Source organism: Gorilla gorilla, chromosome 13 (genome assembly GCF_029281585.2).
Source record: "Gorilla gorilla gorilla isolate KB3781 chromosome 13, NHGRI_mGorGor1-v2.1_pri, whole genome shotgun sequence".
Lineage (NCBI taxonomy): Eukaryota > Metazoa > Chordata > Mammalia > Primates > Hominidae > Gorilla > Gorilla gorilla.
The window spans coordinates 91,692,232-91,720,172 of NC_073237.2; the positions used below are offsets into that span (position 1 = coordinate 91,692,232).

The 27,941-nt window shown below is 40.5% G+C and overlaps 1 protein-coding gene across 17 annotated transcripts in view; it reads right to left on the reverse strand.

Moving 5' to 3' along the window:
* FANCC (FA complementation group C) overlaps positions 1 to 27,941 on the reverse strand; it is a 218,440-nt gene that overhangs the window by 140,226 nt on the left and 50,273 nt on the right. For 13 of the 17 annotated variants that reach the window (XM_019033559.4, XM_055349974.2, XM_055349965.2 and 10 more), the window contains exons 2-4: positions 9,781 to 10,023; positions 8,086 to 8,170; positions 1,333 to 1,427 (exon numbers count right to left, since the gene is read on the reverse strand). In XM_019033559.4, coding sequence (XP_018889104.1) covers positions 1,333 to 1,427; positions 8,086 to 8,170; positions 9,781 to 9,945 — 345 coding nt within the window. In that variant the 5' untranslated portion in view covers positions 9,946 to 10,023. Of the gene's footprint in view, positions 1 to 1,332; positions 1,428 to 8,085; positions 8,171 to 9,780; positions 10,024 to 26,304; positions 26,464 to 27,061; positions 27,197 to 27,941 lie in introns of all 17 variants that reach the window. The other 4 variants (XM_055349966.2, XM_055349970.2, XM_063696582.1 and 1 more) reach the window with 2 other exon arrangements.

Below are 27,941 nucleotides of genomic sequence, written 5' to 3' on the forward strand. Positions count from 1 at the left end.
AATAAGTACCTACTAGTAAGTAGATATAGTATTAAACAAGAAAAACACAATAAAATGTGAGGCTAGAAATTTTTAAACAGGCTAATAAAGTCATGAGTTAAATGAAGAAAGTTAACCCAGTCACTCTAAAAACACTTCATTAGATGCCCTACTTCAGGACTCAATGAGCTATCTAATACAAAATTATATGCTAAATATTCATTAAAATATCAAATACTCAATAAAAGCAACAATTAAAAAAATTAAAGACTAAATATGTCATTTTGTTTCTTCGGCCTTGTTACACATTCTTTCTTCCCTAATTCTACTTATCTTTTCCTTTCTTCAGTTCCTTACATTAATTTTCCTTCCAATTAAAGTTTGTATTCTTTACTTCCATTGCCCAATCCCTCTCACTCCCTTCTATCTTTCAAACAGAAAAATATAAATACTGTCTTCATCATCTGTTAGCAATTTTGTCTAAAACAAAGAAATCGTAAAAAGTAGTGAATGTAACGATATCACCAGTCAGACTGATAGACAAAACCATATGCACTAATCTGGTTGGATGATTTCATAATACTAAGCAGCTGATTTGAACCACATGCATACTAAGTGGAGTCTGACAGGCATCAGCCAGTCCTGGGGTTGCTGCAGCAAGGCAGTGCAGGGAACAGAAAAGAACAGCCAATGCGCTGCTGGTGAGGGCAGCTGCAGCCCAGCCTCACCACATCTCTACCTTATGCCTACCCTTCAGGAGAAAGCAGAAGCAGACAGGGAAATCTAGGAAGCTGTCAGCTATCTGGACTAGCACAGTAGGTAGCCAACTGGAAAGCGTGAGCGAGCAGCAGAGGCCACACAGCACCAAGATCCAGTCTGTGCATATGCTGGCTCAGGCACCAACTTCGGGACACAAAATAAAGAGTGCTGCTCTCGCCACACTGCTGAATTTTCATTTCACTACAAAATAGATTTTGAGAGAGGCATGGAAGCGTGTGGAAAGGAATTTAAACCAGGTTGGTAGGGAAAAACAATTTTTTGAAGGATAGCAATTGCTAGAGTGAAATGGAATACATTATTTTAATCACCTGAAAGAAACTTTTCAAAACCACTCAACATTAGGTCTTCACCCTAAAGACTGATATCTTTTGGAATTCACAGTCAAGCAAAATTGAAATCTCTTGAAAAACTTTTTACTCAGCAAGATAATGTAACGGTGAAGCGTATGTTTGAAAAAGTTTCTAAAACATCATAGAACTGGATTCCACCCCCCCCGCCCAAAATTTTTTTAAGCAGCACTTTTAAATAATCAATTTAATTCAAAGAAGTGCAGAGCAAGATTTACTCTCTTACCTGTATCCAGGAGTTAAGTTTTGATTGTCCAGAATTCTGTGGTTCTTTGTTAATTAGACAACATAAGCACCATATTAGAATTTTTTGGCTTTCATCTACAAAAAGGAAAACTTAATAAGTTTTATCAAGCAGAAAAAATCATTAATATAAAAACACTATAAACATTATATTTAGGAAAATCTCAAACTACTAAGTTCACAGAACAAGTATCCCTGAATATAACATTTGCTTTCTCGCCACCATACTTTGCACATTCTCTTTCTGCTGACAGGAATATTTTCCCTCACTCTATCTTTGCTCTCCTAGCTGTCCTTCAGAATTCCCTAAACTTAACTTTGTGGGGTTTTGTCCTTCTTGTGGCCTTGGGATCACTTAACTCTTGTGTGGTCAATTTCCTTTCTGTAACAGTATCAATTTTTAAAGCCAAACGAGAATGATGGAAAGAACTAAGAGAACTGGGCTTTTCTCATGATCAGTTTTTTTCATATTTCAAACGGTTAGTAATTTCGACCTTTCTAAGGCAACTTAATGGTTATAGGCAGTTGGTAGCCAATATTTCTGATTTAATCTTTTTTTAATTTGCCAAAATAGCTCCACTTGTTAAAAAGAAATTTAATAAAAAGGATTGTTTTAAATTATATTTCTAGTACCAAGTGCTTTGGATAAAATAGAAGTCTCTTACATGCTCTTTTACTCTAAAATGTAAATTCTTTAAAATATAAAACTTTACCAAACATGCAATGAAAATCTGAACTTTGAAATCTTACATTTTGCAGGAACATCTACTTGATGAGCTACTTTCTTTTTCCTTTTGTGGTGACTGAGTCTATTCCAGCGGATGATTTTATAACACAATTAAGAAACAAAAATGGGGCCTAGAAACTGAAGATGTCAGTACCCGAGCTAGGGCAAAGCAACTTCAGCCTTTCAAGGCCATGGAGGTGAGGCTAAGACAGCCGGTGCCTGGAATCAGTACTCTCTACCGCCTCATCTTCTGCAATCTAATAAACCCAATCTTTCTCTTTTTTTTGAGACAGGGTCTCGCTCTGTCACCCAGGCTGGAGTGCAGTGGCATGATCTCAGCTCAGTGAAACATCCACCTCCCAGGCTCCAGCGATTCTCCCACCTCAGCCTCCTGAGTAGCTGGGACCACAGGTGTGTGCCACCACACCCGGATAATTTTTGTATTTTTTGTAGAGACTGGATCTCACCATGTCACCCAGTCTGGTCTCCGACTCCTGAGCTCAAGTGATCCTCCTGCCATGGCCTCCCAAAGTGCTGGGATCACAGGCATGAGCCACCGTGCCTGGCCAAAACCCAGCATTTCTAAGGACTTCATTATCAAAGAAATAAGAACAATACCAACTCTAGTAAGCGACTTCTGTATTTTCATCCACAAACTAAATAATGCTAACAGTAATTTTTAAACCCATTTTTTTCCCTGTGAACATACATAGCTTATGCTTTTCCAATAACTAACATCTCTGAAAAAACTTTACCAGGGGTTATTCTGAGGCCATTCATTTTTTTTCCCCTAGCTTTTATGAGCTCAAATAAAGCATTATAAAGCACTGGCTTGCCTGAGATCAGTTCATTTCAAGAGTCGTATAATTTAACCACTAAAGATCCTAGGATTCTTCAGGTTTAACCAATGCCACTAATTAAAAATGTGACTGTTATGCTTCCCATAGTTTCAATATTAGAAGAAATTCTACCTAGCTTCATGTAGTAAGTGTGACAGATGCATCCAATGGCATCCTTACACATGCAGCAGGTTGTTAAAAAGAATGTAATCTGATGGAGAGCATTTCCAAAAACCAGACATTCACCACCAAAAAAAAAGAAAGGAAATGTCAGTTTATGAAGCTTAAATCTAAAAGAATACCCAAAACTGGGAGTTTCCCCAGGTGTTGAGTGATTATGCAAACTTAGTTCAAAAGGTATATTATTTTTTATTTTTCTCCCAAAATTTTATTTTTTGGGAGAAAAATAAAAAAAGAGAAGGAGCCAGAGAAACTTCCACCCAACCTGTAGGAGGTGACTTTCCGTGCCCAGAGTCAATGCACTGAAATGCACTGCTAATGAGCTTACAGTTTGCTTTGCTTAGTCAATTTACAAACATGAGCCATGGACTGTTATTCACAAGTGCCACCAGCACTCACTCCAGGGGCTGGCATCTGTCAGGCTCCTCCTTGGAGGCCCTGAGCTCAGGATGGAGCATCCCACAGGGCATGTTAAGTGAGATGGGAAACTGCCTGGGATTCACTGCAGGGACAGTCACTGACAGCCCATCTTAGTGTAAATTTGGATTCTAAAACTGAGTGGAAAGGAAAGGAAGATAACAACATACACTTGCCATCTTGTATTTTATTTTTTGATATCTGGAATTGAAATTCCACATAAAAGCTAAAGCAATTCTTTAAACTTTAATTCTATAGTTTAAAAGTATGAAGGCAGAAAATTTTTAAGACAATATTCACTGTTTTAAACTGCTAAGTTTGGCAGAAATTTGTTATACAGGAATAGTGAATAGTGAAGAAGAGAGGTAACAGCTGTCATGCTTAATCGTGAGGGCAGAGTTAGAAGCAATGGATCAGAATTTCAGAAGGTGAAGGCAGTATTTTTATGCTGAGGATATCATCGAATAAAAAGGTATTCTCTAACTTTCCATTATTATCTATTTTGTCTCTTCTCTTTTCAGTATCTTTTCATTTCCAAATCATCCCTCCTTCCTTATTACCCTTTTCTGATCCTATTCTCCATGAACACTACATATGACTTACTTTTTTCCATGATGAAAATTGTTTGCTTTTACTGTAATTAAAAAGCAATTTTGGGCCAGGCGTGGTGGTTCACACCTGTAATCCCAGCACTTTGGGAGGCCGAGGGGGGCGGATCACAAGGTCAGGAGATCAAGACCATCCTAGCTAACACGGTGAAACCCCATCTCTACTAAAAATACAAAAAAAAAAACAGATTAGCTGGCGTGGTAGCGGGCGCCTGTAGTCCCAGCTACTTGGTAGGCTGAGGCAGGAGAATGGTGTGAACCTAGGAAGCAGAGCTTGCAGTGAGCCGAGATCGCACCACTGCACTCCAGCCTGGGTGAAAGAGCGAGACTCTGTCCCCAAAAAAAAAAAAAAAAGCAATTTTGATATTATAAAACCATAAGAAAAGATCCCTTCCAGGAAGAAAGTGCCCAACTAGTGAAACAACAGGGGCGACACAGGCAACATCTGACCGCTAATGGAGTTTCACGCCGTTCAGCCACCTCTGTGAGCTCACAGCCAGGGCATACCTCAACAGGAAACTGAAATTTATGAGCAGTTCAAAAGGTAATACAAGCGTTGAGACAGAAAGGGATGGAGAATTTGTTTCTGGTTGTCAGAGGGGCCAAGGTAATGCAGATAAGGTGCTAAGGAAAGATCATAGACAGATACAAGTTCAAGGACACCAGAATAAATCAGTCTGAACTACTTTTACAAAGAAGAAATATGAGACCCCACGAGTTCAGATGCCCTGTCTTAGAGAATCACATCTTCAAGTTTGCCCCAGCAGGGGCTCTCCTGAGAAACCCTCCTTCCTCTCAGCAACTGCTACTCCCATTCAGAGAACCATCACATTGAGTCAGGCTGACCTGCTTAAGTATCTCTTTTTCCCTGACTGGAAGCTCCTAATGGGCAGAGACAGTGAGCCGCGTTTTCCTAAGGGCTGGCACACAAAAAAAAACACTTTGTAGGCTGGGTGCAGTGGCCCACGCCTATAATCCCAGCACTTTGGGAGGCCGAGGCGGGCAGATCACAAGGTCAGGAGATTGAGACCATCCTGGCTAACACGGTGAAACCCTATCTCTAGTAAGAATACAAAAAATTAGCTGGATGTGGTGGTGGGTGCCTATAGTCCCAGCTACTCAGGAGGCTGAGGCAGGAGAATCCCTTGAACCCGGGAGGCAAAGGTTGCAGTGAGCCGAGATCGCGCCACTGCACTCCAGCCTAGGCAACAGAGCAAGACTTTGTCTCAAAAAAAAAAAAAAAAAAACCCAACACTTGGTAAATACCTGCTGAATTAATATGTATGTGCAAGTGAAGCTGGCTAGTGGGAATGCCAAGACTGGAACACTTCGATCACAAGATGTGATCCAATAGGGACAGAACATTACAGAAGGTGGACTTTAAAGTCACATGAGGAGTGGGGTTCTGGCTCTTCTTAGTGTTGTATTCTAGGGAAAGCGACTTATTGACTCTAATCCATAATTATCTACCCTGCAACACTGTCATCAAGAATTAATTAGGTCCATTATGTAGTCCACAGAGAACACTGCCCAGCACAAAGTGAGCAATGCCTCTCACACGACATCATAAACCTCCCCATGTTTCTCACATTTCTGACTTGAGGATGTATTACATCCACGATGTACATTTAAAGGACGTAGTATTTCTTTCTTTCTAAAAAGCAATTAATAAATCCATGAAGCCCCTAACAATGGGTACTGCTTTTAAATGAAGGTCATTCAACAATTTCTTTTCCTTTTTCCTGCCATCAATATTGGCCTAGATCAATGTTCTTCATGAAAACTTCTGGTCAAGAAGCATCAAGGGTTATGAAATCCAGTCTCAGGTCATGAACACCATTCACTATGAACAGCATAGTGAACATGGACTGCACAGAATAATAATACAATAGTCCCTCTTTATCAATGGCGGAAATATTCCAAGACCCTCAGGGGATGTCTGAAACTGAGAATAGTACCAAACCTTAAATACAGTGTTTTCTCCTATACACATACCTATGATAAAGTTTAACTTATAAACTAGGCACAGTAAGGGATTAACAATGACAATAATACAATAAATCAACTGTAACAATATAGTGTAATAGAAGTTATGTACTACACTATATTGTTACAGTTGATTTATTGTATTGTTGTCATTGTTAAACCCTTAGGCCAGGCACGGTGGCTCACACCTGTAATCCCAACACTTTGGGAGGTCGAGGCGGGTGAATCGCCTGAGGTCAGGAGTTTGAGACCAGCCTGGCCAACATGGTGAAACCCCATCTCTATTAAAAATGCAAAAATCAGCTGGGTGTGGTGGCAGGCACCTGTAATCCCAGCTACCGGGGAGGCTGAGGCAGGAGAATCGCTTGAACCCGGGAGGCGGAGGTTGCAGTGAGCCGAGATGGTGCCATTGCACTCCAGCTTGGGATGACAAGAGCAAAACTCTGTCTCAAAAAAAAAAAAAAAAAAGTTACATAAATGTGATCTCTCCATCTCTCTCAAAATCTTATTGTACTATACTATGAGTAACTGAAAGTGCAGAAAGTCTAAGGGGGATGCCATTGTATGCATTCTTTCATGAGATGTGTTTCACTGTGTGTGTGCGCATATCCATGTGCATATGCATATACGTAATGTATTTCTGGTCAAAGATGTTTGAGAAACACTGACCTAACTGCAATAGATAAACCTAGGACAGGTAAGCGTGGCCCTGGTGGGCAAACACATTGCTGCCTCACTAGTTTTGCCATTTTGAATCAAGAACTTGAAGAAGTTTAGGGGTTGGGGGAAGAGGTATAAGCGGGAAGGAGGAGGGACATACGAGGGTGGGGTAGAGTGAGGGAGGCTGAGTGTGTGGGCATCCATGCACGCCTGCTCACAGGGCTAAACACACATATTGTCCCTTTCCTGCCTAGTTCACGTCTCTTCCAATAATGACTATGACAACCTATAAATGGGAAACTGTATGATTCTTTAAAACATCAAAGGGGAATATTCATTTTATTTTGGGTTCTAATGTCATTATATTATGCAATTAGTCTTTGGCTTTAAAAAATCTTAAAAGTAAATATTACATTAGCTAATAATACAGTCAATCCAAAGCAAACCTCAGCCATGCTCCTTGGGAGGCCCTAGGACAACAAAGAGAGCTAAAACCATGGTTCCTGTTCTCGAGAGGCATGCTGTCTTCCAGGGCATCAGACAGTGAAGTAAGTGTATTAAAGGGAGATGCTGGAGGCCATGGAGACACTCCCAGCAGCTCCTACCTCAGCCCAGTAAGGCTATTTCAAAGAAGAATGAGTGTGAAAGGAATCCTGACACAAAGTGCCTTCAGGCACTGTTAGTAATAGGACCCGGCTACCACCATGAGGTATAGCTGTGAAAGATGAAACAGGAAATGAGACTGGACAGCAGACAGGAGCTCAGTGAAGGAATACCTCCCCAAAGTGCCCCCACATTCATTTCCACCTTGGATAAAACCAAAATGGCACCCTTAAATAAAGTCAAAGCAGCCAATGTCAAAGGCAAAGTCACGGCAGGATTCACACTCTGAAGAATGACTTTACAACATGGGAAAGTGTGTGTGAGTTATGAAACCGTGAAACAAAATTAACTCGGTATCATTAGTGTAGCCATTTTATATTGAATTTAAAATGAAGTTATGAAAGTGATTACAGGCAAAAGTAGATATTTAAATCATCTGGGAGTTTCTGTCCTCTAATACGAAGAGCTCTATTTTCCTGAAGATCTGCATGGGTGCGTGCACGCGTGTGTGTGTGTATGTGTTTATCTATACAAACCTACACACACATACATGGACAACAGTATAGGAAGCCATCTTTGTAATAGAACAATGAATACATTTGATAAGTTGTTCCATTAAAAAAAAAAACTAGGAGAAAGGTTCATAATGTAAGCCTCTGTGAAACAATGCAAAGATTAAAATAGCCATTTTGAGAGGACACGTTTTTGATTCTTACCATATGCTAAAATAAAAGGATTCCAACAAGCTTTTGCCAACAGTTGACCAATTGTGGGGAATCTTTCAATGACTGTATTAGAATCCTGTGAAAGAAAAATAAATTTTGGTCAGTAAAGGCATTTTGCAACTTAGAAATACTGAACTGACATTATAGATTGAGGGAACGTGAATGCTTCTTGTTTAGTATACCATTTTTAAAAGTAAGCACAAAAGGATTAGAGAAGATCTTTAGGTAAGTAATTCAAATAAAGTTTAAAAAGCAACCAACCAACTTACTTCATCCTTAAACGGGGTCACCAAACTAAGATGTATGACATAGGTAAAATCAATTGTGTTGCAAAATTAATTCTACTCATACTTAATAGTCAGTAAAGGCTACTTTATTTAAAAATAACAAAGACTGCTTAAGAGTTGAAAACACATTATTGGTGATTAATAACTATATAATCCCGTATCTTTATCCTGGTTTTTTTATTCTAACATAAGAGAGGTTACGAACTCAGCTCCAGTAAGACTATTTCAAAGAAGAAGGTTTAAAGGGATGAGAACTCTGGAACTTGTAAAAAGAAATAAAAGCAGCCAAAGCATAAATGTATATATCTGTTTATTACTATTTTGAGTACTGTATGGCAAATGACATCATAGTCTGTAACAATCTAAACCCTGAAATAGAAAAAGGATCAACCAAATAGAAAACAGCTTAAGGTTTAAAAACACACATGCATGCTATTGTACAACCAGACCTTTTTCCACTTGTTACCTTTCATAAAAGTTCAAAAATAAAAGCAAACTAGGATAACATGCAGGTAAGCCGACACAATGGGCACTTTCTGCTACTGCAGCAAAACATCTCTCACATGTGTCCCAGCATCAAGCCTGGTCCTAGACTTTTTGGGACCATATAAAGGTCAAGTTACATATGTCTCATTAAAAAAACAGTTTTAAAAATTAGCATTGGTTGTTCACACAGACTGTATCTTTCCTTATAGTTTCTAAAGACATATGAACTCATATTATCAATACAAATTATTCTTCAAATTTCCTATTTACTCTTTGATTAAGGGAAGAAAAGCTTAACACAAGAACACTTTGTTAAGTGACAATTTTGCTTTTCATTTTGAAATTAAATACAAAATACTAGCTCATAATATAACAACATTTGCTAAATCATAAAAATACCTATCATAATAAAAGAAACATGACATCAAAATGAAAATATATTAAATTTTGAAAATAATAAATTATATAATAGTAAAGATACTCAAAATCTTAATATTTATAAAAAGTATTATAAGAAGAGATCTTAATGTTTATCATCTCTTAGGACAGCCCACTTGACAAGAGGGTTGAAGAAGGGTTAAGCATGTAGCAACTTCTCCAAGATTCAAGGAACACAAAGGCCTTCAAAAGAATCCCATTTACTACTTGACAACAAGCATGAAATCTTGATTATTTAAGAACAACTTGCTTGGTCAGGAAGTGTCATGTAACAATACAGCTACTCAAGAAGAAATTATAATAATATAATAAATCGGAGACTAGGAAACCAGCTCTTGAGTAATTTGTCTTCCTAATCCATCGGCACTTCAGTCAATACCACAAGTCCCGATTCTGGGTGGCATTCCGTCTTGGTGAAATCTGGCAGAGTCCCTGAAGTCAGAAAATAATTTCATTATTCTGGTCCACTACTTACCATCTCTTTCAAGGCTTCATACATCTTCCTTAGGAACTCCTGGAACTGAGCCAGGTGAAGACAGGTGTCTTGCTGGGTTTCCAAAGTGGAAGCCTGATCCCATACAGAAAGCTTCTGCATCCAAAACTGATAATCACAAGAAAGAGCTACTGAATCTTGAGCCATCTTGGAAAAAGCGAAAAGGTGATGTCCCTTCACAGCAGCCTGTCCAGCACTGAAGGAAATGGTGGGCACACATTAAATCTGTAAGAAAGGGAACAAATAGAAGCATTTCTAAAAGGCTCTTTTATCAGTGCCTTCACGACCCATTGATGGGTGAAGGAGGGATTACAAAGAACTAAAATAGCAAGGCTTCTATGCTGGAGCCATCTTTGAATTGTTATAAAATATGTCATCCAGCTGGAGCTCCAATTTTTACCATCTTAACTTTTTATCATGATACTATCATTAGGCTAGAAGTCATTATACATCCACAGGCACACGCTAATTATGCACAAAAAGCACAGCTGATAATACTTTATATCTTCTTTTTAAGATTGAGCTATTTTTAAATGTTCTGAATATGAAGTTGACTTGAGTATTTTAATGTAATAGAAAATAAAAAACATCCATGAGTGTTTAATAATAGTCTGTGCCTAAGAAATGTTTTTGAAGTTCTTATGTTTTATATGAATTTCTGGCTTCTCATTTAGGTGTAAAAAAATCTCTATGCATTACTGTCTAATGAATTTTTTTCCCAGTTTCTCTTCATTTCTTAGAAAAAAGTAAAATAATTCATTCCACATGTAACAATTTAAGCAATCTTTTAACTAAAGATTGCTTTATATGCTTGATCTCACTTCATTCACACGAAGAAACCATATTTTAGTAAAATAATAATAAATTCCACTTACTGAGGAGGTATACTAGTCCCAGTGACAGTAGATAAAATCTCATAAGCCTGACTTCCTACCCCTGAAGGCCATGCCAAAAAGAACAATGGAGTTACACAGTGAGACTCAGGTGGAGCTGGCTCAGCGGCTCCAGGTGCCCCTCCCATCCCACAACCCTTCATCACCCATGGAAGCCAGAAGCAGGAATCACAGAGGAGGGAAGGCTGCCTCTCAACAGGTGCAGGCCTTCACAGGCTCTGACACTCCCCAGGGCAGGCAGGATATTCAGCAATGTAATTTCAAAAGACTAGTGGTAAATAAAGTGAGTTTAAAATCCTCAACAACCATAATTAAAAGGTAAAATGCTCCCAATTAAATACCCAAGATATCAACAAAGGAGGTTCCCATTACTAAACAAGAAAACAAGAAGAAATTTGAAACGACTGTACAATTTGGCTGCAGTGCAAAAAAATCTAGATTGGGAAAGTTTTAAAATACCTAAAAAATGTGCAGTCTTCATGTTCACTTGGGCAGCACACACACTAGAACATTTACAGTTTTGAGAAGGATCATGTCTAAATGAAAAGAAAGTTTAATAATAGAGGGAATATATGCAACTGTCAAAAAAGAACATTTACAGTTTTGAGAAGGATCATGTCTAAATGAAAAGAAAGTTTAATAATAGAGGGAATATATGCAACTGTCAAAATGGCACTTAGCCAAAAATCTAGATAATGTCCGTGCCTCCTCATTGTCTTCCTCATCCAAGCTATCATCACCACCTGTCAAGTCTACCACCAAAATAAATGTGTGATCCGACTTGACTGCATGCACTTCCTTCCACCTCACTGCCACCCCTCAGCCTAGCCCTGGAGTGTTGCACTTGTCTACTGCCAGGCTGGGCCTGCCCGTCTCCAATTCATTCTCTATGCAGTAGACAGAAAAAACTTTAGCAAATGTAAATGAGACCAGCACATTCCCCTGGGTAAAACCTCTCTTCACACTTCCTTGAAAAGAAACTTAAACTCCCCGTAGATACTCCCAGCTGCTTGCTGAAGTCTTGAAGACCCTGCAAAACATGGCTCCAGCACCGTCTCTGACAGCCCTTACTTCCTCTCTCCCCGGCTCACCACGGTCCAGCCCAGGCCTCTCATCTGCTTCATGCGCACAACAAATCCTTTCTGCTGATTCCAGTTAATTATCCTGGGCTTTATTCGTTCACTTAGTTACCGCTTCCTCTACTGGTGTGTAAATTCCCTGTCTTCCTAGAATGCAGCATATGCCTGGCAAACACTCAAAAAATACTGAATTAAGGAATGAATAATTCACCAGTATTCCTCATAGTACAGTTCTAAGCTAAATGCCACAGCAAAACGCTTCTCCAGATGAAGTAATTTAATTTTATTTTTATGTTACGTATTTTTTTTTAGACGAAGTCTCACTCTATCTCCCAGGCTGGAGTTAAGTGGTGCGATGTTGGTTCACTGCAACCTCCACCTCCTGGGTTCAAGCGACTCTCCTGCCTCAGCCTCCCAAATAGCTGGGATTACAGGCACACACAACCACGCCCGGCTAATTTTTGTATTTTTAGTAGAGACGGGGTCTCACCATGTTGGCTAGGCGGGTCTCGACCTCCTGACCTCAAGTGATCCGCCCTCCTCTGCCTCCCAAAGTGCTGGGATTACAGGCGTGAGCCACCGTGCCCAGCCAGTAATTTAATTTTTAAAAGGTAATTCCCCACCAAAAAAAATTTTAAGGTATTTTTATGTTGCCTGTGTGAAATTTAATTAGTGATATCTCATTTTATAAATATAATAATAGTTTATACTTGCATACATTTACACTATGCTCTTGGCAATACATTAAATACTTTATTCATACTAATTTAATCATTACAGCAACACTATGAAATGGGTACTATTATCATCTCCATTTTACAGAGGCACCAAGAGATTACATAATTGCCCAAAGTAAGATTATGTAAAAACTGAAAGGAAGTAACTGCTAGTAAACAGCAGAGCTATGATTGTGGAATATGAATCCAGGGTCTGGCTCTAAAGTCTGTGTCCTTAAAGAAACAAACTGAAGAGGCGGGGCACAGTGGCTCACACCTGTAATCCCAGAACTTTGGGAGGCCGAGGTGGGTAGATCACCTGAGGTCAGGAGTTTGAGACCAGCCTGGCCAACATGGTGAAACCCCATCTCTACTGAAAATAACAAAAATTAGCTGGGCGTGGTGGCAGGAGCCTGTAATCCCAGCTACTTGGGAGGCAGAGGCAGGAGAATCACTTGCCCAGGAGGCAGAGGTTGCAGTGAGCCGAGATCGCACCATTGCACTGCAGCCTGGGAGACAAAGTGAGACTGATTCAAAAAAAAAAAAAAAGAAAGAAAGAAACTGAAGAAACTAACAAACTGATGAATTTCTTATATATTTCATATGGCACTAGATGCAGATCAGTTTAGATATTTGGGAACCCAGTAAAATGAAGAACTTTTTGATAAAAGAGACAAACATTTTATTCAAATAAAATTGCAGGCCCGGTGCTGGGCGCCGTGGCTCACGCCTGTAATCCCAGCACTTTGGGAGGCAGAGACGGGCGGATCACGAGGTCAGGAGATCGAGACCATCCTGGCTAACACAGCGAAACCCCATCTCTACTAAAAATACAAAAAATTAGCCAGGCGTGGTGGTGGGTGCCTATAGTCCCAGCTACTCAGGAGGCTGAGGCAGGAGAATGGCATGAACCTGGGAGACAGAGCTTGCAAGTGAGCCGAGATCACGCCACTGCACTCCAGCCTGGGCAACAGAGCAAGACTCTGTCTGAAAAAAAAAAAAAAAAAATTGCAGGCCTGGAACAGTGGCTCATGCCTGTAATCCCAGCATTTGGCAGGCGGTCACAGGAGCATCGCTTGAGGCCAGGAGTTTGAGACCAGTCTGGGCAACATACCAAGACCCCATCTCTACAAAAAAAAATTTTTTTTTTAATTAGCCATGCATAATAGCAGATGCCTATAGTCCCAGCTACTCTAGAGGCTGAAGCAGGAGGATCGCTTGGACCCAGGAGTTCAAGGCCTCTGTGAGCTAGGATAGCACCACTGCACTCCACACTCCAGCCTGTGTGAGACAGCCAGACTGTCTAAAAAAGAAAAAAAGGCAAACAACCTTCGCTCAGCAATAGAAATGTATCTGATTGTTTTAAATGCAAACAGCTTTAGGAATCATGCAGTGCACTGATCCTCAATATGCTGCTCCACAACCTCTGGGGCTGGGAGGGGTGAAAACATGGTGCTGTAGTTGTGATGACCAGGGAGTGCGGGTGATGGCTGCTGCCAGCATCTGGTTAATCAAAGTACCCTGTGCCATCGGCCACATGTGGGATGATCACACCCGTTGGGCATATCTGACCCTGCTGGGAATCTGAGTCTTGACAGGTGGAACTCAGTCATTCAAAGGCTCTCTTAATCTAGATCCCTAGAGGTATCTGAGCTCATGTTCTTAATAATGTAAGGTGTTTCTCTCAACATTTTAAATCAATATTTTTAAATATTTCACTCCACTCTCTTCTTCCTTACATGGTTTCTGAGGAGAAGTTGAATGTTCTGCTCCTCTACAGGTAAAGTGCATTTTTCTTCTGGCTTCCATTCAAAATAAGAAAGCTACCTGTATTAGTGGTATGGTGTCTGACATTAACTTGGAAAATTCTCAGTAATTACTGTTTCAGATATTTCTCTTTTAAAAATGTTTTTATTCCCATAGGTTTTTGGGGAACAGGTGGTATTTGGTTACACGGTTAAGTCCTTTAGTGGTGACTTGTGAGATTCTGGTGCACCCATCTCCCATTGCGGAAGACAATTTTTTCATGGACCAGGGTGGGGGCAGGGATGGGGGGGATGTGTTTTGGGGATGAGAAACTGTTCCACTTCAGATCATCAGGCATTAGTCACACTCTCATATGGAGCGTGCAACCTAGATCCCCTGCATGTGCAGTTCACAAGAGGATTCATGCCCCTATGAGAATCTAATGCCACCACTGATCTGACAGGGAGCGGAGCTCAACCAGTGATGCTCACTGGCCTACTACTTACCTCCTGCTGTATGGTCTGGTTCCTAACAGGCCATGGACTGGTACCGGTCTGTGGCCCGGGGCTTGGGGAACCCTGCTTTAGAGGAAAGGAAGATGTGCTATTGGGAAGGTGTGCAGGAATGGCACCAAGATGCTGGCAATATTCTATTTCCTGACCTGCGTGGCAATGACTATGTATCCACATTTTAATAACTCACCAAAGTATAAATCGTGTTTATATGATTTTCAATATGTTACTTTCCACTATTAAAAAATAGTTTTTAAAACCTCCACAGGCTGGCAAGATGGCCGAATAGGAACAGCTCTGGTCTGCGCTCCCAACAGGATCAATGCAGAAGGCAGGTGATTTCTGCATTTCCAACTGAGGTACCCGGCTCATCTCACTGGGGCTGGTTAGACAGTGGGAGCAGCCCAGGGAGGGTGAGCAGAAGCCAGGTGGGGTGTTACCTCACCCAAGAAGCACAAGGGGTTGGGGAACTCCCTCCCCTAACCAAGGGAAGCCGTGAGGGACTGTGCCGTGAGGAATGGTGCATTCCAGCACAGACACTACGCTTTTCCCATGGTCTTCGCAACCTGCAGACCAGAAGATTCCCTTGGGTGCCTACACCACCAGGGCCCTGGGTTTTAAGCACAAAACTGGGCGGCCATTTGGGCAGACACCGAGCTAGCTGCAGGAGTTTTTTCATACACCAGTGGCACCTGGAACACCAGCGAGACAGAACCGTTCACTCCCCTCAAAAGGGGGCTGAAGCCAGAGAGCCAAGTGGTCTAGCTCAGTGGATCCCACTCCCAAGGAGCCCAGCAAGCTAAGATCCATTGGCTTGAAATTCTGGCTGCCAGCACAGCAGTCTGAAGCCAACCTGGGATGCTTGAGCTTGGTGGGGGGAGGGGCGTCCCCCATTACTGAGGCTTGAGAAGGCGGTTCTCCCCTGACAGCGCAAACAAAGCCGCAGGGATGTTCGCTCAGCAAAGCCGCTGTAGCCAGACTGCCTCTCTAGATTCCTCTTCTCTGGGCAGGGCATCTCTGAAAGAAAGGCAGCAGCCCCAGTCAGTAGCTTATAGATCAAACTCCCATCTCCCTGAGACAGAGCACCTGGGGGAAGGGGCAGCTGTGGGCGCAGCTATAGCAGAATTAAATGTTCCTGCCTGCTGGCTCTGAAGAGAGCAGCAGATCTCCCAGCACAGCATTTGAACTCTGCTAAGGGAAAGACTGCCTCCTCAAGTGGGTCCCTGACCCCCATGCCTCCTGACAAGGAGACACTTCCAAGCAGGGGTCGACAGACACCTCATACAGGAGAGCTCCGGCTGGCATCTGGCGGGTGCCCCTCTGGGACGAAGCTTCCAGAGGAAGGATCAGGCAGCAATATCTGCTGTTCTGAAACCTCCACTGGTGATACCCAGGCAAACAGCGTCTGGAGTGGACCTCCAGCAAACTCCAGCAGAGGGGCCTGACTGTTAGAAGGAAAACTAACAAACAGAAAGGAATAGCATCAACATCAACAAAAAGGACGTCTACATAAAAACCCCATCCGAATGTCACTAACATCAAAGACCAAAGGTAGATAAATCCATGAAGATGAGTAAAAACCAGCACAAAAAGGCTGAAAATTCCAAAAACCAGAATGCCTCTTCTCCTGCAAAGGATCACAACTCCTCTCCAGCAAGGGAACAAAACTGGACGGAGAATTAGTTTGACAAACTGACAGAAGTAGGCTTCAGAAGGTGGGTAATAACAAACTCCTCCAAGCTAAAGGAGCATTTTTTAACCCAATGCAAGGAAGCTAAGAACCTTGAAAAAAGGTTAGAGGAACTGCTAACTAGAATAATATAAATGACCTGATTGAGCTGAAAAACACGTCATGAGAACTTCCTGAAGCATACACAAGTATCAATAGTTGAATCGATCAAGCAGAAGAAAGGATATCAGAGACTAAAGATCAGCTTAATGACATAAAGCATGAAGAGAAGGTTAGAGAAAAAAAAATGAAAAGGAACAAACTAAGCCTCCAAGAAATTCGGGACTATGTGAAAAGACCAAACCTACGTTTAATTGGTGTATGGTGTACCTGAAAGTGACAGGGAGAATGGAACCCAGCTGGAAAACACTCTTCAGGGTATCATCCAGGAGAACTTCCCTAACCTACCAAGACAGGCCAACATTCAAATTCAGGAAATACAGAGAATGCCACAAAGATACTCCTCGAGAAGAGCAACCCCAAGACATGTAATTGTCAGATTCACCAAAGTTGAAATGAAGGAAAAAATGTTAAGGGCAGTCAGAGAGAAAGGTCGGGTTACCCACAAAGGGAAGTCCATCACACTAACAGCGGATCTCTCTGCAGAAACTCTACAAGCCAGAAGAAAGTGGAGGCCAATATTCAATATTCTTAAAGAATTTTCAACCCAGAATTTCATATCCAGCCAAACTAAGTTTCATAAGCGAAGGAGAAATAAAATCCTTTGCAGACAGGCAAATGCTGAGAGATTCTGTCACCACCAGGCCTGCCTTACAAGAGCTCTTGAAGGAAGTATTAAATATGGAAAGGAAAACCCAGTACCAGCCACTGCAAAAAAATACCAAATTGTAAAGACTATCGACTCTGTGAAGAAACTCCATCAACTAATGGGCAAAATAACCAGCTAGCATCATAATTACAGGATCAAATTCACACATAAAAATATTAACCGTAAATGTAAACGGGCTAAATGCCCCAATTAAGGACACAAACTTGCAAACTCAATAAAGAGTCAAGACCCATCAGTGTGCTGTAAGGAGACCCATCTCACGTGCAAAGACAGACATAGGTTCAAAATAAATGGATGGAGGAATATTTACCAAGCAAATGGAAAGAAAAAAAAAAGCAGGGGTTGCAATGCTAGTCTCTGATAAAACAGACTTTAAACCAACAAAGATCAAAAAAGACAAAGAAGGGCATTACATAATGGTAAACGGATGAATACAACAAGAAGAGCTTACTATCCTAAATATATATGCACCCAATACAGGAGCACCCAGATTCATAAAGCAAGTTCTTAGAGGCCTACAAAGAGACTTAGACTCCCGCACAATAACAGTGGGACACTTTAACACTCCACTGTCATATGAGACAGATCAACGAGACAGAAAATTAACAAGGATATTCAGGATTTGAACTCAGCTCTGGACCAAGAGGACCTAATAGACATCTACAGAACTCTCCACCCCAAATCAACAGAATATACATTCTTCTCAGAACCACATCACACTTCTGTTAAAATTGACCACATAATTGGAAGTAAAACACTCCTCAGCAAATGCAAAAGAACGGAAATCATAACAGTCTCTCAGATCACAGTGCAATCAAATTAGAACTCAGGATTAAGAAACTCACTCAAAACTGCACAACTACATGGAAACTGAACAACCTGCTCCTGAATGACTACTGGGTAAATAATGAAATGAAGGCAGAAATAAAGAAGTTATTTGAAACCAATGAGAACAAAGACACAACGTACCAGAATCTCTGGGACACAGCGAAAGCAGTATTTAGAGGGAAATTTATAGCACTAAATGCCCACAAGAGAAAGCAGGAAAGATCTAAATTGACATCCTAACATCACAATTAAAAGAACTAGAGAAGCAAGAGCAAACACATTCAAAAGCTAGCAGAAGACAAGAAATAACTAAGATCAGAGCAGAACTGAAGGAGACAGAGACACAAAAAACCCTTCAAAAAAAATCAATGAATCCAGGAGCTGGTTTTTGGAAAAGATTAACAAAATAGACAGACCTCTAGTCAGACTAATAAAGAAGAAAAGAGAGAAGAATCAAATAGACACAATAAAAAATGATAAAGAATATCACCACTGATCCCACAGAAATACAAGCTACCATCAGAGAATACTATAAACACCTCTACACAAATAAACTAGAAAATCTAGAAGAAATGGATAAATTCCTGGACACATACACCCTCTCAAGACTAAACCAGGAAGAAGTTGAATCCCTGAATAGACCAATAACAAGTTCTGAAATTGAGGCAGTAATTAATAGCCTACCAACCAAAAAAAGCCCAGGACCAGACAGATTCACAGCCGAATTCTACCAGAGGTACAAAGAGAAGCTGGTACCATTCCTTCTGAAACTATTCCAAACAATAGAAAAAGAGGGACTCTTCCCTAACTCATTTTATGAGGTCAGCATCATCTTGATACCAAAACCTGGCAGAGACACACACAAAAAAAGAAAATTTCAGGCCAATTCCCTGATGAACATCAATGCGAAAATCCTCAATAAAGTACTGGCAAGCCAAATCCAGCAACACATCAAAAAGCTTATCCACCACAATCAAGTCGGCTTCATCCCTGGGATGCAAGGCTGGTTCAACATATGCCAGTCAATAAATGCAATCCGTCACATAAACAGAACCAATGACAAAAACCACATGATTATCTCAATAGATGCAGAAAAGGCCTTCGATAAAATGCAACATCCCTTCATGCTAAAAACTCTCAATAAACTAGGTATTGATGGAACGTATCTCAAAATAATAAGAGCTATTTATGACAAACCCACAGCAAATATCATACTAAATGGGCAAAAACTGGAAGCATTCCCTTTGAAAACTGGCACAAGTCAAAGATGCCCTCTCTCACCACTCCTGTTCAACATAGTATTGGAAATTCTGGCCAGGGCAATCAGGCAAGATAAAGAAATAAAGCGTATTCAAATAGGAAGACAGGAAGTCAAATTGTCTCTGTTTGCAGATGACATGATTGTATATTTAGAAAACCCCACTGTCTCAGCCCAAAATTTCCTTAAGCTGATAAGCAGCTTCAGCAAAGTCTCAGGATACAAAATCAATGTGCAAAAATCACAGGCATTCCTATACACCAATAACAGACCAACAGAGAGCCAAATCATGAGTGAACTCCCATTCACAATTGCTACAAAGAGAATAAAATACCTAGGAATACAACTTACAAAGGATGTGAAGGACCTCTTCAAGGAGAACTATGAACCATTGCTCAGGGAAATAACAGAGGACACAAACAAATGGAAAAACATTCCATGCTCACAGATAGGAAGAATAGATATCATGAAAATGGCCATACTGCCCAAAGTAATTTATAGATTCAGCACTATCCCCATTAAGCTACCATTGACTTTCTTCACAGAATTAGAAAAAACTACTTTGAATTTCATATGGAACCAAAAAAAAGTCCATATAGCCAAGACAATCCTAAGCAAAAAGAACAAAGGTGGAGACACCGCACTACCTGACTTCAAATTATATACTACAAGGCTACAGGAACCAAAACAGCATGGTACTGGTACCAAAACAGAGATATAGGCCAATGGAACAGAACAGAGGCCTCAGAAATAACGCCACCCATCTACAACCATCTGATCTTTGACAAACCTGACAAAAACAAGCAATGGGAAAAGGATCCCCTATTTAATAAATTGCATTGGGAAAACTGCTAGCCATATGCAGAAAACTGAATTAGGACCCCTTCCTTACACCTTATACAAAAATTAACTCAAGATGCATTAAAGACTTAAATGTAAGACCTAAAACCATAAAAACCCTGGAAGAAAACCTAGGCAATACCATTTAGGACACAGGCATGGACAAAGACTTCACGACTAAAATACCAAAAGCAATGGCAACAAAAGCTAAAATTGACAAATGGGATCTAATTAAACTAAAGAACTTCTGCACAGCAAAAGAAACTATCATCAGAGTGAACGGGCAACCTACAGAATGGGAGAAAATTTTTGCAATCTATCCATCTGACAAAGGGCTAACATCCAGAATCTACAAGGAACTTAAAACAAATTTACGAGAAAAAAACAACCCCATCAAAAAGTGGGCAAAGGATAAGAAGAGACACTTCTCAAAAGAAGACATTTATGCAGCCAACAAACATATGAAAACAAGTTCATCATCACTGGTCACTAGAGAAATGCAAATCAAAACCACAATGAGATACCATCTCACGCCAGTTAGAATTGGTGATCATTAAAAAGTCAGGAAACAACAGATGCCGAAGAGGATGTGGAGAAACAGGAACGCTTTTACCCTGTTGGTGGGAGTGTAAATTACTTCAATCATTGTGGAAGACAGTGTGGAGATTCCTCAAGGATCTAGAACCAGAAACACCATTTGACCCAGCAATCCCATTACTGGGTATATAAGGATTATAAATCATCCTGCCATATAAAGACACATGCACACATGTATGTTTATTGCAGCACTATTCACAATAGCAAAGACTTGGAACCAACCCAAATGCCCATCAATGATAGACTGGATAAAGAAAATGTGGCACATATACACCATGGAACGCTATGCAGCCATAAAAAAGGCTAAGTTCATGTCCTTTGCAGGGACGTGGATGAAGCTGGAAGCCGTCATTCTCAGCAACCAACACAGGAACAGAAAACCAAACACCACATGTTCTCACTCATAAGTGGGAGTTGAACAATGCGAACACATGGACCCAGGGAGGGGAACATCACACACTGGGGCCTGTCAGGGGGTTGGGGGACTAGAGAAGGGATACCATTAGCAGAAATACCTAATGTAGATGACAGGTTGATGGGTGCAGGAAACCACCATGGCACGTGTATACCTGGGTAACAAACCTGCACATTCTGCACATGTATCCCAGAACTTAAAGTATAATAATAAAAAAAAAAAACTTCAGATACACATTTACCATAAAGACATCACCCCACAGGCAAAGAAAAAAGGAAAAAGTATTATAGTTTATAAATGTGAATAAAGATGGACAGTACTTGATGAATACAATAAAATTTTGCAAATTGTTGAAATAGTAATGTATTTTCTGTTTGTTTGTTTTTTTTTTTAACTGAGTTCTCTGTCTGGAAATATTAAAAACCACCCACCAGGATGGGCAGAGATAACAGTCCTAGCACTTGCTCCCTCCTTTTCCTTCCAGTCCTCAAATAATGACTCCATTTTTCCAGTCCTGGCTCTAAGGAGGGGAAAATCCAAAACCTGCTTTCTGGACCCCCTATCTTACCTGTACGGCTACTGCTTTGCCCCAGAGGGCTTTGTCACAAAGAGGGAGAGACGTTCAATTCACTATTCACGGAGGAATAAGACAGTGTCACACGAAGCAGACATATAAGGTGGCTTCCGTGCAGCTCCAAAAAATGCATGCCTTGAAAAATGGGGCTGATTCTTCAGATTTATGGCAATTTCAACTTTTTTCACAAATGTACTACTTTTTTATCGCAGGTAATCTATAAACCTATTAGACAATTGACAGCTGACTATATTTTTTGCTCAATACCAAAATCCTTTATCTTGCTCCAAATGTAAGTCCTTGACTTTCTTACGATTCTGCCTAGTGTATGTACCTAAATTCATTTCATTACTAGCTCTTAGAGAAATACTGTTTAGCATTTTTAAGACATAAAAAAGGTAAATGTTTTATAACATATTTCCTGAAAACTCAGGATGTTAACAAGTATTTTGTGCATACATGCACAGCATATAGTAATGTAGCAAAAGCAATTGGCATGAAAAATCAGAAGGAAATCCACTTTTTCCATTTCTTGCATAATGTATCTTTTAGTGCATTTACCCAGTCCCTAAGGAATCAAAACAAACCATGATTTCACCTTCTCCACGTATGCAGACTAAAAACAACAGAAGCTGTTAGATCCCTCAGTAAGTATTTCCAGGAGAAAATAAAGAAATTAAATAAAGACCTTCAGAAATTCCTATGCAGAGGGGACTAAAGCAAAGTCGTATGAGCAGAGAGATGCAGACGCTGGAACAGAAGCCAGCGTCCAGTGAAGGACCCACACATGCTTGATCCTGTCCCTGTTTCCTGCCAGGTGGGAGCGGATCCTTCAGAAGCAGGAAGAGGTGAGGGGCTGGGATAAAGTGCCAAGGGAAACTAGCCATGGGGCCATGCAAACATCCAAGATACTGAAAAGGAACCAGTTCACAATGGCATCAGTTTAGGACCACTGCCATTGCCCTTCTTCTCACACATATAAATTGCTCAAGAGTTTGGTTGCTTGCTAAGTACTATTTTATGAACTCAAATAGCCATGATACAAAGATACACCACTGTCCACAGGGGCTCATGGTCTGAGTCACCGAGATAACATGGCTCAGATTCAAAGTACAGCAGGCAACAAAGAGTATTACCTCAGGACTAAAGGTTCCTCATTTTGGTGAATTCTATCCTTTAGGAGAAGGATATATTCAAAAACTTCATGGAAAATGTACCTTACAAGAATATGGAGCTCACCAAGCACAATTCATGAGAGCAGAAGGAAGTAAAAGCATTAAAACACTTGAGCAGTGTCTGAAGAAAGATAACAAAGAGGGGGGAGACGCTGGGTGACAGGCTGGGGCAATGCATCCTAATTCATTAAAAACAAACAGAAAACCATCTCCCTTCACTTAGAATGGCTACTATCAAGAAAACAACGACAAGTGTTGATGAGGACACAGAGAAACCAGAACTCTCATGCACTGCTGGTAGGAATGTAAAATGGCGCAGCTGCTACGAAAAACAGTATGGTGGTTCCTGAAAAAACTAAACATAGAATTACCATTGATCCAGCAATCCCACTTCTAGGTATATACCCAAAAGAATTAAAAGCAGGGTTTCAAAGAGATATTTGTACACCCAATTTCATAGCAGCGCAACAGCCAAAAGTGAGAACAACTCAAATATCCATCAGTGGAGAAAAGGATACACGAAGTGTGGCATATGCACACACTGGAATATCATTCAGCCTTAAAAAGGAATGTAATTCTGATACATACAGGAATAAATCTTGAAAACACCATGCTAAGTGAAATCAGACAAGATGCGGAAGGACAGATATTCTTTGATTCCACACAGATGAGGTACCTACAATAGTCAAATTCACAGAGGCAAATTAATTCATGAGGGGAGACAGTAATGGAATGTTACTGCTTAATGGGTAGAGTTTCTGTTTGGGATAACGGGAAAGTTCTGGGGATGGATGGCGGCAATGGTTAAACAATGTTAATGTAATCAATGCCACTGAATTACAAGTAAAAGTGGTTAAGATGGTTACAATCTTATTTATATTTACCACAATTAAAAAACCAACAGCACACAAATGACAAACCTACAGTGGCTCCAGTCCTGGCTGGCCCAGCAGAGATGGGGCCTGGAGAACATGCTGCATCCCCGCCCTGCTGTCTCCTCAGGGCCCCCTCAGAACAGGGCTACACACACTGCTAGTTGCCCACCCAGCAGCCCTAAGCTCTCCATTTCCTCTTTGTTAAGAGTTTTGTCCAGGAATCTCAAGGCCATATGTCTTAGGGAGACTGGGATATCCCCCAGTGCCAGGGGTGAATCTTGATTCACACAGAGCAGGTAATTTCAAATGTTTTGTTCTCAGGGCCCATTTACACCCTTCAATGTTACTGAAGACCCCAAAGAGTTTTATTTATATATATATGTGTGTGTGTGTATGTATGTGTATATATATATCTATATATAGATATAGATAGATAGATAGATAGATATTTACCACCAGAAACTAAAACTGGGAACAATTAAAAAGACAAAATATACAAACACGCATTCCATTAGCTGTCAGAGAGAGGTCATCATCATCTATCATGTAACCTCTTGACAACGCCACCGCACACTAGTGAGCGAATGTGAGTCGAAAAGGCAAATAGCAGCTTAGCATTATTATAAAAATAGTTTTACCCTTGTGAACCTCCTAAAAGGGTCTCGGGGACCCTGGGCCCTCAGCCACATTTTGGGAATGGCTAGTACAGACCAGTCATGGTATTTACTTTTGCTCGCCTATCAAACTGTAGGAACAGGTATGTTATGGAAATATAGGGCATGAGAACTGAACTTCAACAAAAGGTTTCTCAGTTTTCCTCAGTTTTAAATGAGTTCACTTTTTTCCATATCTGACATAGTAGTCTTTGTGTGATATTCAGAATGGTAACAGTCACCTTGAGACCCAGGGATAAGGAAACCTGAGGGGACTGGCCAACATACTGCAAACAGCAAAGAAGAATCACAGCCCTGTGTCCTCACAGCATAGTTGAGGCAATGAAGGAGCCAAATGTGGAACCGCTCTTTTTGCTTAATCCCTTAACACCATTCTTTGGCTTTCCTGCTACTTGCAATCAAACACATCCTAGCTGACACATCTCAGGACCTAGTTTGCTGAGCATATTTTGAAACCCACAAACTCACACAGTACTTGGCACATTGTAGGAGCATGATAAATATGTACTGAACAAATGTATGGAAAATAAATACATAAAAAAACGCAACAAGGCTGTTGTAGAAGAAAAATAAAACAGATAAAATTCTGACTGATTTTATGTTGATAGAAACCCCTGTAGCTCCCAGATTGTTAACATTTAAAACAAAGCTCATTTTAAACCACACAAAAGTAGCTATACATGGTACCTGTCAGGGGGACAAGAAAGTCTAAGAATGCTTTCCTTTGGTCTAAAACATCTATAAGCCCAGAGAGCTAAGTCTACTCATGCCAAATATGGACCATATAAGCTTCTCAAAGTGGAGGCGACCTGATAAAGTGCACTTTTTCCCCATTTACCCTCAGCATGAGGTCCTTTCTCTCATGAAATAAGCACCAAACAGGAGATGTATGGAGAGAATGCTACAAAACACACTAATTATGGAAAAAGAAAAAAAAGACAAATCAAATACTTAGCTTCCAATCAATGTCATCAACTAGGGGCACCATGACCTTGTCAGAAAATATTTAAAACCCCCTAAAATATAATCAAATATAAAATTAAGAAATTTATGTTCAATTCCACTTAAGTTGACAAGATTCTTCCTCTTCCTTGATGAAAGCCTGATAACTATTTTTAATTTGCTGAAATGTAATGTTTCTTTGCTTCACTTCACAGGGTAAAATTGGTCAATCTACCCCTGTGTTTGTGGCTTTTTTTTTTTTTTGAAAGTCACAATAAAAGATTCTTGTTCCCATTAAGTGCTTATGAAAGAAACAAATGGTATTTTTCCTCCTAAAACCAATGAGGTTTTAAGAAAAGTTCCACTAGGAGGAGCTGGCTATTCCTCTGTTGAGTCAGTGGCGTTCCACCTCTGAGATAGTCTAATCAAAAACACAGACCTGAAATTTGCAGATAATTTCAAACAAACCTCAATTGTAAACAAAATCTGGGTCTAAGGAATTGGAGGAGGCAACTTCAATCCAGGTGCAGAGTATGTATATATACTCTTCAGATGACTTTGCAAAGAATTAAGGAAGCTGAATCTAGCAGATAACTCTGGGGATTTACTAGGCTCAATTCTCCCACCCAAGACCTCAGCAATGGGGGGAGAGGAGCTATTCTCTGGACTTGGCTTCAAAGTAAAAGCATCCCTTCACCACAGCGCTTGCCGTCAAGGCTGCTAAGACAGAAATCTCTGACCTTGTTCTCCATCAGAGCACCAAGGAGCCATCATTCGGACTTGAAAAATACCAGCCTTCCCTCATGCATTCTATTACAATGATTACTTCCTTTCCTTGCGTTTCTTGTCCTCACTTCACTTACCTGACAGTAAGACTTGGGTTTTGGTTAGACCAGTTAGAAAGTGAGCTGAGGAACACATTAGTTATTAAAATATTAGGAAGCTTCTTCTTGCCTTGTGACTTGGCTCCAAGTTATTTCTGCCTCTTTCTCTCCTTGATTCTACAGGTAATTTATTACTACCTAAACAAAAACAAGGAAACCCATACATTTATTAGGAGCCTATTTTATGACAAGAGCGCTGAAAATCACTGCAAATAAAAAGATGACAGTGTTCCCCACTCTCAAGCAACTTATGGCTAATGAGGAAATTGGGACCCATACACAGATTACACTGTGGGAAGGGCTGGGAGAGAAGGAAACACAGGGGGCTGCAGGCAGCATGAGGAAGGGGCACCAGCCCGGCATGGAGGTGTCAGAGTCCCCAGAGAGAAACGATCCTGAGCTAAGCAGGTCAGGAAGCATGAGCAGGAGTGAGCTAAAGACATCAAAATCAAATGCAAGGTGCTTGCTGCAACCAACAGCAAGAGTTAAATTACCATTTGACCCATGGTTCTCAAACTTAAAAACTGTTGAGAGCTCCCAGTATTATCTAAAGTCATTTTTCTTATTAGTTAAATATTAACAAACATAAACCAGTAAAACCTTTATGCTTGTAACTCTTACACAACCACAAAATAAAAAATGTACAAATTAAATACCAACAAATCTACAAAATGAGTAAAATTTAAATTGACAAAATTAATTCAGCGTGATCAATGATGCAGTCATTGAAACTCACTTTGGACTAACCATGTAGGGCTTGGTACTGACAGGCAGGTTCTGTTGACTGGCCAATACTAACACATGCAGGGAGACAGCTTAATTCACGCATCACTTTCCTCTTCAGAACCACTGTGCAACGGCAATCTCTTAGCTGAAACACATTATTTACATTTTCACCTCTGTTCTTTTATAATATCTCCCTATATTTAAAGCAATGTTGCTTGGCACCAATACAAACACAACTCCAGGCACTGAAATTTTGAGACATTACTTAGTTAGAATTGCAGGCATTTAGGTGTGTGGAATTATGAATTTTTAAAAAATTACCACCAAAATGAAAAATAGAAGGTGAAACCTTTGTAGAGAACCATAGCATCCTAATAAATCCCACCTGCCTAATCCCACTCATCTTTTGGGGCCTGCAAGCCTCAGACGGAGTTTATATGCTATGGGACCCATATGCAGACGGACCCATATGCTATGGGTCACTGAGCTCACATAGGAAGCGTTCTTGTGGTTAGCTTTCAGTACTATGTAAAACCAAATATCTTTCTTTCCTTTAAACTCTCTGCCCATGTGACTTCCAGTTAAGATGGCACGGTAAATTCACTCTTTGATGGATTCTCTTTACTCCAAATATACAGCAATGAGAGGGGAAACATAAAAAGAAAAAAGGAAAAGGATACAGGCAAGCACACACACAAAATAAACATTTCTATGAAATCGATACGGGACAGAAACACAAAGAGGCAAGGCCCTGAGGACAAAACCGTGAGCAGCCAGCCCCTCCTATGCTAGGGTCCAAAAACAGGCAATGAAACTGTAGGTTTGGGTCTTAGAACGGTTGGGGGCTAAACAGAGGCACAAACGACAAAGTGAGAAACTAGCACCCTTGC